This window comes from Leucopleurus acutus (assembly GCF_964270905.1).
Source record: "Leucopleurus acutus genome assembly, chromosome: 1".
Taxonomy (NCBI): Eukaryota; Metazoa; Chordata; class Mammalia; order Artiodactyla; family Delphinidae; genus Leucopleurus; species Leucopleurus acutus.
Window position 1 is genome coordinate 37,419,219 of NC_139142.1, and position 11,003 is coordinate 37,430,221.

General features: G+C 32.1%; 1 protein-coding gene across 1 annotated transcript in view; it reads left to right on the forward strand.

Annotated features, from left to right (window-relative positions):
- The window catches only part of SGPP1 (sphingosine-1-phosphate phosphatase 1), a 36,113-nt gene extending 25,827 nt beyond the window's left edge, over nucleotides 1–10,286 (forward strand). The window contains exons 2-3 of the mRNA XM_082833013.1: nucleotides 974–1,063; nucleotides 7,852–10,286. Of these exons, the coding sequence (XP_082689139.1) occupies nucleotides 974–1,063; nucleotides 7,852–8,403 (642 nt within the window). The 3' untranslated portion in view covers nucleotides 8,404–10,286. The remainder of the gene's footprint in view (nucleotides 1–973; nucleotides 1,064–7,851) is intronic.
- Nucleotides 10,287–11,003: the final 717 nt, after the last annotated feature.

Consider the following 11,003-nt stretch of genomic DNA (forward strand, 5'->3'; position numbering starts at 1 on the left):
TGCTCTTGTGCAGAAAACACAGAAAAAAATAGGTGGTGAAAGGGGAACCACGAGAGTGTGATGCTGTAGAAATCAAGGTATTTAGACTTTCAGGAAGAAATATGTGGGCCATGTTAAAAGCAGTAGAGAAGTCAAATCAAAACAACTGTGTACTAAATCTTGACCACTCTTCTTGCAACGTTACTTAACTCTTTCAACTCCACTTCTTATTGAACCACCTTGAATTCTTATTGAATTGAACTATCTCGGCTTCAATTTCATTGAGAAATTTGAAGTTATCAGGCACATGCCCATCCATCAATCATTTCCTCCTTCCGTTTAATATCAGGAGCTTCAAAGCCAAGTCTAATACCAGTGCCATTAATACTAAGAGTTGTCTACATTTTAAGTTTTTTCCCAATTTATGGCTTTCTGCTCCCAGTATCCCACCAAAATTTTTTGCAATAAGGTTGCCATTTGAAATTTTAGTGGAGGGGCAAAAATGGACAACAAATTACGTGATGCTGAATATCAAAAGGAAGATGTGGAAATGGCAAATAGCAGTCAGTCACTGATGGAAGTGAGAGGGAGATAATGCCTCCTGCCCAAGGGAGCAATGATATTCACCTGGACCAGATTCAGGTGTTATTCCAGAGGCACTTTCATTTTGGAGCTACAGTAAAAATATGTCTCTTACCTGTTTTTCTTCTGTAGCATACCAGTGATTGAATCTTTACTGTAGAAGCAAAAATGAGCCAATTCCCACAACGAAGATTGTAGAAGCATTCCATTTGATTCATTTGTTCATTCATGTAAAAGTATTTCCTGAATGTCTGCTATGTGCCATGCTTATGGTTAGGTGCTGGGAATACAACGGAGAGTAAAAAACACATAGTTCTTGTTCTCCTGGAGTTTTGTAGTGTAGTGATTTTTTATTTGCTTGTTTATATTTAACCTAATTTATTTAACTAATTTTACTTTTTTTTCCCTTTAGTATCCTCTTATATATGGACTGATTCTTATTCCCTGCTGGTGTTCTCTAGTTTGCCTAAGTAGAATTTACATGGGCATGCACTCCATTCTGGTAAGGAAAACATTGTGTTCATAGAGCTTTATTTTTTTCTAAAATCGACAGGCAATTGTATAATTTTTACTCATTTTCAAACTTACTGGAAACCTAAATGAGAAAATATAGTTACTGTAAATCTTCTTTGTTTTGCAAAAATAGAAACAGGATGCTTTGTAAAGTTTTAATGTAGTTATCACGTATTTCATACAAACAGTTCCCACAATAACCAAGTATTATACTCAGGATAACATTTCTCCCTCCTTCCATTTTCACTTTTCTTTTCTTTCTCATTCTCTTCTATGCCTTTCCTACCACTGAGTCAAAACCAACAATGTAAATATAGACACCAAGGAGCTCTACTTATAAGTGAGGACCCAGTGACTAGAAGCTAAATGAACTTAGAACTGTCCTGGTGCCACTTGTATTTGAATATTAAACTCTAGTTTTCTTCTCTTTCCCGACAGTATTTTAGGGCTTACATCAGATATTTTATTTTGAGAATACAATTCAGTTTCAAAAGCAGCAGCACAGAGACCTTGTGCTCTTTCAGCCAGCCACGCCTACTCACTTCCCTTCCCCTCCACCCCATTGACATTTCCTAGTTCTGGCCTGTACCATCTCTTAACCAGATTACTGCAGCAGCTTCTTAATTAGCAGCCCCACTTCCAATAAGACACTGCTCCGTACAGTGTTTAGCCTCCTGTTGTAGTTTACTGTCCAAAACACAAGTATGATGCCATACTGAATGACTTATGTTTCCTCAAATGCAAAGGGTGTTTCATATCCCAGTACCGTTAGGAATGCCTTAACCGCCACATGGAATGCCCTTTCCCTTTTCTTTGCCTAACAGACTATCCTCTCCTGTTCTTCATGACACACAAAAAAACATTATCTCCTAAAGCCTCATTACCTTCCCCATCTTTCCTTTCTCAAGACTGGTTAGGTAGCCTTTCTCCCAGAGCATATTGAACATAATTCTGGCATAGCACTTATGCTAAATTGCTATTGCTTTTTTCTTTATCTTTCATCCCCACTAGATAATAACATGAGAAAAGTAACCCTCTATCCCTTGCATTTAGTGTGGTGTCTCTTATGACACTCTGTGAATGTATTATGTATTATCTTGTAGATAAAGGATCAGAAGAAAGATGGAGAGATAGAAATGAATTCATGGAATCCAAAAGTTTATAATAGGTTATATAAAATTTTTCTTGTCCTTAACAAGTTCACATTTTTAGACTTTTCTACTCATAAAAGTGTCTCATTAGCTTATTTCGTAGCTGTAGAAGTATTGGGTTTCTACTTCTTCCTCAGATTGCTTGCTTCCAGCAGCTGCCCCTTCACTAGTAAATTACCAGAAGTGCCAAATGCTATGTTAAGAAGCAAGCTATTTGTGTTTTATTTTTTATAATTATTTATATTAATGAAAATTATGAATTGGCATATAATTCTTTCTGACTAATCTCTACTAGTTTTATAATAGACTAAGTATCACATTTTTATATCAAATCTAATATTAGTCACAAGAAAATGTTTTCCATCTCTGTGCCATGTTACAGTTATTCCCTTCCACTACCAATTAGCAATATTGCACCTAAAAAACTAACAAAAGGTTATGCATCTATGAATGATAATATTATCCCTAGATTCATTATCATCATAAAAGAGGAATAAGAATCTTAATATATTGAATATGTAATCTCAACCATGCTGTTCTTAAAAAAAAGGAAATGTATAGTGAATTAATTAAATATTTAAGCTGAGTTCAGTTCATGTTTAGATACTGGATAACATCTGTTCTTGAATCAGCTGAAGTAAAAACAATATTGATGTATTATTTTTCAAATCATGAGTCTGACAACCAAATCATGAGTCTGATAACCCTCGGTCTTTTTCTTTGACCGCACTGTGAGGCTTGTGGGATCTTAGTTCCCAGACCAGGGATTGAACCCGGGCCCCAGCAATGAGAACACCAAGTCCTAACCACTGGACCACCAGGGAATTCCCCAGCCCATCTTTTAATTATTCAAAAACGATCTTGTCCCATAAAATGTCTTTATCAGTTTTATTCTGACTAGCTACTGAATTTTATTATGTATAGCATTGCAAGTTGTTTTCCTTTTAAAAGTAAAATCACAGATGACTTGCAAGCATCGTAAATTATGTTTCTGTATTAGAAGCACAGTTATTCCTAATCAATAATATATTGGTTTTATCATTTGATAATTGATATATGAAATTATAGTCATAATGAACCCCCCCTTTTTACATTATGGATCTAATATATTCCCACAATTTTCACTTTTTCCTATATTTTAATGCTTCAGTAGTTACCTGCATTTTGAACTATTTTCTTAATCATAATTTGTATCTTCATTGTTTATTGTGAAATTACTATGGAACTATAGGCAGAGTATGCCCTAGAAGTTGCTAATAGGTGCTTAGATGCCATATTATCTAAGCAGATGTCTTTATTAATATTAAGAAGAAAGTTCTAATAATGTAGTCTAAATAATTTATATTAACGAGCACTTTGTTGAGTATTTTCCATATGCTTTGTTTTTATTGTTATAACACAAAGAGCAACACTTAAGTTTATTTTTAACATTTGCCTACCTTCCTAAATAGATTTTCTTAATCCCCAGAAAAGTAGAGGAGTTACCACATCCATTTTTCCTCTATTTATTTATGTATGTATTTGTTTGTTTGTTTATTTATTTGGCCGTGCCATGCGGCATGTGGGATCTTAGTTCCCCAACTGGGGTCGAACCCATTGGGAGTGCAGAGTCGTAACTTAATGGGGAAGTCCCCATTTTTCCTTTATTCATCATCAAACCTAGCTCTAAAAATTTCTTGAAACACAAGCCATTTTTAAATTACTAGATTAAGTACTTGACAAATTACTGTTTTGTTTCTACATTAGTAAAATTATGAATATGTTATAATTACATTTACCCAAAATTGTACTAAAAGTTTATTTTTCTATATGTGGAAAGTCTTTTTAGAAAGGTATTATGAGATCATAAAGTAGAATGTACCTCTCAAACCCATTTTTATAACAAGACATAAAAATCAAACTAACCAAACAACAGGAAAAATCCTGAAATCATGTTATAGAGAAAGATCCAGAACAGTAAACACTAAGAGTTTTAATAGTGGTTATTTCTGGGTAATAATTACTTGTTATTGTTTATCCATATTTTCTAGTTTTTCTGTACTGAACATGTATTAAATTTGAATTTTAATTAAAGATAAAAATTTCAAAATCCATCCCTAATAATGCCTTTATAATCAAGAATTGCATTCCAATAATACATTTTGTTAGAAACCCTGTTGGCATCACTGACATGTTGAATTAGAAGCAGAACACCTGAAATATGTTACAATTAAAAAAAAAAAACCCTAGGAGCCAGCAGAAGTCTTGAATTCTAGCCTCAGCGAATCACTAGCCTCTCTAGTTTTATTTACTGATTGGAAGAAATGAAAAGGAGACAATTTCAGATTTAAAACATAAGAAATCTTTATTGAATTTATGGTATTTGATATCTTCTACCATAAATTTGATAACCATGAACATTCCGTTCAAATGTGTAATTATTAACTTTTATGGCATATATGTTATCTATAATTAATAAGTATCTAAAATTATTTCCTGTTTCTTTTTGGAAAATTTCCTACTTTGAGTTCTTTATGCTACCTTTAACATCAGCTTTTCTTTATTGCATACTTTGTGCTGTAATGCTTAAAACCACTTACACATTTTAATATTGTACATTAAATTGATATTACAGTGATAGCCACCATGTTTATGTCCTGAATTCAATCATTCTTCCTTCTGGTTCTGTAGCATGGAAATTAAATGTGCCTTTTTATCCAGGATAATATTATAAATAATTAATAATTCAATCAGAAAAGGAGGCAGATTTGTATAGAGACTTGTAGTAATCTAAGTTTATTATTCATAGAGCTATAAAAGAAAAGCAGAGGATAACAAATATTGGATGTTTTCTGTCATACTGAAATATACATCTAAAAATATAATTGATGTGTTATCATATATATATATATATAACCATGTAAATCAGTAAGAAATAGAAAATCCAAAGGAATAGTTGCCTTAAAGACACAAATATACATTGTATAGAAAAGGAACAGTCCATAAACATATGAAATAATGCTTAATTAATTATCAGGGAAATGCAAATAAAACATCAAGAAATACCAACAACTGATGGGATATAAATTTCTGTAAACATTTTGGAAATTTTTTATTGTCTTGTAAAATTGAACGTGCACATATACTATGATTCTGCCATTACATTCCTAGGCATATGTCCTGGAGAAACTTTCATAGACCCATATGGGAACATAAAAAGAAAGAACATAGAGGCATTGTTTATAATGCTGCTTGGTTTAAGAATATATACCAATTAAGAAAGCTCAACCATAACCAATGAACTAATCCAAAAGCTGAAAACATCCTAAGTGACCATCAGTGGGAAAATAGATAAATTGTATAACCACACAATAAAATATTACATGGTTGTGACAGTGAATGACCTATAACTAACTACATATGATGAATGAATCTTAAAAACTTAATGTTAAGTGTAAAAAGCAAATCAAAAGAGACTGCATACTGCCTAACATTTTTATAAAGCTCAGGAAGAAGCAAAACTAGGTAATGTTTTGTTTGGAGATATGTGATAAAACAGTTTTTAAAAGCAGGTATTTATTCAGCTAATACTCAGGCTTATGCAGAGTGATAGAACTAGGAAACAGCATACCAATAGATTCAAAGTACTGGTAATATTATAGTTCTTTTTGGGGGCAGTGATTTCATAGATATTCTTTTTGTAATTTCACATATACTTTACGTATCTTATTCTATGTACTAAGTATTACATAATAAAAATCTTAGGACAGAAAAACATTAAGCACCTACTCTGCTGCTTAACTGTACTGAATGCTGTTGAGAAGTAACCATTGTTTTGGGCAGCATAAAGGTCACTAGTATCCATGAAAAGAGTGGTTTCAATGCAGTGATGAGTTTAGGAAAAAATAAGAAGTGAGAAGGTGGAGGCAGTGAATATAAGCAACTCTTCCGATAAATTTTTCAGTGATACTAGATCCCAGGGTTTCGTTTTGTTTGTTTTAAGGTGGAAATTCTGAAACAGTTTTGTTCATGTCAGGAATGATTCAGAAAGGAAAGTTCTTTTAATAATAGTGTTATTTCCTCCAATAAACCATCTTCTATTTTCTACCCAGTTGTTTGTACCTAAAAGTAGGAGTAGGAGTCATTTTTGATCCCTTTTTCTTTTGCTTCTCTCTTACATTCAGATCATCACCAAGTTGAAGTTCGTCAACTCTAATTTTAAAATATTTTACTAAATCCATCTATGTATGTCTCTTTATATGGACCATATCTAGAGTGAACCACTACAGTAGCCTCCCACTAGTGTCTCCTGTCTTCCATACTTTACCCCTATAATATATTCTCTACACAGCAGATGGAATGTTCTTCTATATCCATCCAATGTTCTTCTAATATCCATCAGATTTTATTACACTCCTACTTGGGAATCTTTCAGGCTCCCTATCACTTTTGAAATAAAATCTGAACTTCTTACCTAGCCTACAGGGGCCCTATCTACATGATTTGACATCTGCCTGTCTCTTGGATCTCATATCACATCACTCTTCTCACTATTTGAGCCACACGGAATTTCTCTCAGTTCCTTGAACTCACTAGGTTCTTTTCTGCCTCAAGGCCTTGGCACTTGGTATTCCCTCTACCTGGGACACTTCTTAGATCTAAAGATAGGGCTGACTCTTTTTTGGAATCAAATTTCTGCTCAAGGGTCACCTCCTCAGACAGGTTTCCCTAATCACTCTAATAGGGTCTTTCATCATTCTATCCCATTGTCTTGTTTTAATTTCTTTATAACAATCTGAAATTGTAATATTTATCTATTTTTTACTCACATGGTTATTGTCAGTCATCCCCACTAAAATGTAAGCTCTATGGCGTAGGAATCTTTTCATTTATTAAGCAGTGTATCCTCAGCCCCTAAAATAGCGTCAGGCACATGTAGGTACTCAATAAGTATTTGTTCAGTGAATAAATGAATGAATGGGAAAAGGAAAAATAGGCTTTGTATCCTCTTTAGTCATGGAAATAATTATGTATTTAAATGTGTGATTATTATATTAAATGCATGAAGATGAAGTCTTTGAAAAATAAGTACAGTTGATCCTTGGACAACGCAGAGGTCAGCACAATCAAAAATCCACCTATCGTTACAGAGTGCCCTTCATAAACTTGGTTCCTCTGTATCTGCAGTTCCTTTGTATCAGGGGTTCTGCATCCTCAGATTCAACCAACGGGGATCATGTAGGACTGTACTACTGTTTACTATTGAAAAAAATCAGCAGTTAAGTGGATCCACACAATTCAAACTCATGTTGTTTAAGGGTCAGCTGTATATTGTTTTCCCCAGAAATCACTACATACGTTAAGCATAGTTTATTGTTCATTTGAATATACATTTGTGTATAGCATATATGTATTAATTTGTAAAAGGGCAGAGCTATAAAAGCATAATCATTTTATTATCATCAGTGAATCTTTTTAGTATTATTAAAACAGCTTTTAGTACCTATTATATAAAGTTTACTTTAAGAATGTGACATATTTAAAAATGTACATTTATTAACATTGAAATGTGAAATATATATATATATATTTCCTTAAATGCCAAAAAAGTATTATACTAAACAACTCTACCTTCTTCTTTTCTCAGGATGTTATTGCTGGATTCGTATATACCATTTTAATCTTAGCTATCTTCTATCCATTTGTGGACCTGATTGACAACTTCAACCAAACTCACAAATATGCTCCATTAATCATCATCGGGCTTCATTTAGCCTTGGGGATCTTTTCTTTCACTCTAGACACTTGGAGTACATCCCGGGGAGACACAGCTGAGATTCTAGGAAGTGGTGCTGGGATTGCATGTGGATCTCATTTTACCTATAAAATGGGTCTAATATTAGATCCTCCTCTGGATATATTACCTTTACCTAGGCCCCCCATTTCAGTGACTCTGTTTGGAAAAGCCATATTGCGGATTCTCATAGGGATGTTGTTTGTACTAGTAGTCAGAGATATAATGAAAAGGATCACTATTCCTTTAGCCTGTAAAATCTTCAATATACCATGTGATGATGTTCGAAAAGCAAGACAGCACATGGAAGTTGAACTTCCTTATCGGTATATTACCTATGGAATGGTTGGTTTCTCGATCACATTTTTTGTTCCTTACATATTTTTCTTTATTGGTATCTCTTGATGGAGAAATATTGTTTACGATAAGAAAGGAGGGTATCAGTTACTGATACCTAAAACCATATTCTAGTTAAAAGCCAAATCAGAGTTAGGCTTTTGCAGGAATTTAACTTAAATAATTATTTAAGTAAATTCATAGGAGTCAGTGCATTTTATCATTGCACATCCAGTTATTGTTTTAGGTGAGCTGAGCTATTTCAACATTGAGAAAATGATAAGTATCCATTTGGAATGTTCATGTAATATTTGGAGAGTTTTATGCTGTTATGGATTCAAGTTATATATAATATATATTAAGGAACATAATATATAATTATGTATCTAATATATGTTATATATAAAATAATATACCTAAGTTTTTTTTTAAACCATGGGGGTGTATTATAAAATCAATAATAATATGCAAACAGTTGTGCCTGTGTATTTGGACTTAATACAGGTATGTTGTTATTAACAGATATATTTAATGTTTATTTACTATGGAAGCCATTTCCTAATCAAATTGCATAATTACTAGACCAGAATTCGTATGCTACCACATATTGGTTTCCTGCCTCTTTTTATACTGCCATCACCTTTCATGTTACTCATGATGTTGAACATAGGAGGCATTTTTAATGGACCAAATTTTCAGAAAAATTAGTTTTTGAATTCCTTTTTTTTTTGTTTCCCAGTTCTGTACACTGTGTTGAATGTACTTTATTTGCACTTGTTCTGAACATTAGTTTAATAATTCAGGTACTGAATTTTATTGCTTGCTAATTGTGCCTTTCTGTTGCTGAATTAAGAAATGCCATGTATACTGTGATATAAAAATAAGACTAACTTTATCTTAAGTTACATATAATCAGACAAATATTTTAAAAAATATCTGTCAAGCTAACAGGGCTAGCAGTAAACCACCTTCAGTTCTTCAGCCTTTGTTTAGAAAGAAATGTGGAATGGACTAAACTTTCTCACTTATTGGGAACCTAAATGGATAAATATTTCCATTTTTGTACGTATTTTTCTGTGCATTGTAAGTTATAGGAACAAGATATATTTTTTGTACATTGTCTTGATCGTTTATACTACAGGTAGATATTTCCAGTGAATGGAACTGTAATTGAACTTTATAGATGGGACAATGCACATTTCATATGTAAACAAACCATTTTTCTAAATTATTTGGAAATGATTGGGTTTAGCAGTGTTAACTTTTAATACCATTTATTAGCTACTGTGGTAAATTATAAAATTTTAAAGTATCAGTATTTTAGGTCCTATTATTTTTTTCAACCTTTTGTTATTTTCATGGTGGAATATTTGAGTATAAATATTAAACTATTCTTTATTCTGTTCGTGCCTTTATATTTTGAAGTGTAATTGTAATTAGGTTAACATTAAGTTTATTTGTAGTAAGTTTTTCATAAAGAAGAGAATTAACTTTCCATGTAAATGAGCATCAGGTATGGAATTACTGACCTAGTGCAATATCTGTCTGATTATCCAGAGGTATCAACTTAAGATGTTTCTATTTTGGGCAACATAACTATTTGAGCTCATATTTTTATAATTATGATTGAGAATTTAGGGACATGGTAATTTTTGCCAATAGTGAATCTGATAATTGTAAGTAAAACAACTAAATTTTCGACATTTACCTATTAGTTAACAGAAAACCAAGGCACTTAGGAACATATCGGTACGTTGGAAAATGTGCAAAGAACTTTTCTTTCAAAATGTGTTCACTTAGTCAAATTTTAGGGACTATTTCCCATAATTTGAGTATACACTATCTTATTAATTTTTATATCTAGCTTAAAAGGTATTCAAAAATATTCCATTTCTTTGTGATTTATTATTTTCTGTCCTATGATAGTTCCATGCTAAATGTATTTTAAAATAAAAGCCAAATTCAAGATTGGAGGGTGTTTTGTTTGCCTTCTATGCATTTGTTTCTGTATTGTCTGGTAGAGATTTATAAAATATATCTAGTATTTTCATTCTAGCAGTCTTTTCCTGTGAAGCATTTTATTCAATATAAGTACTGTTTTTAGAAATAGAAGACATTGAAGAAATTCTTTAAGTTTCAAACTGCTTTGGACTCTATATATGATCATTCTGACACTGTACTTTTAGTGAAAAGTTTCATAACTTTATTTTTAAAACTTATGCATAAAACATGTTTCAGTAAAATCCACGACTGAGTATTGTAGGTAGTTGGCTGTTAATCCATTAATCCAGGAATTAATCATAATACGAAGAACAGGTACTTTTACAAGCAAAATAAACATATGGACATTTCATTTTGTAATTATAAAGTACCATGACATGTGAACTGCAAAAACTAGGGCTTCCTGAAAGTCATTATAAGACCTAATATAAAGCAATGCTACTATAGTAGATTTATGTAATTTAATTTTATCTACTAGCTTTCTTTACAAGTAATGTTTATTAAATGTGTCTTTCAAAGACAACATAAAAATTAATTCAGTGATATGAGTATAATTTAAAGGCAGATTTTCATAAAATGTTTGATAAAGATGAGTAAATGTTAAAATGTTTTTATTTTGAGTAAAATTGTGTATAATCACACAACTTTATATGCAAAGATTTTTTTAT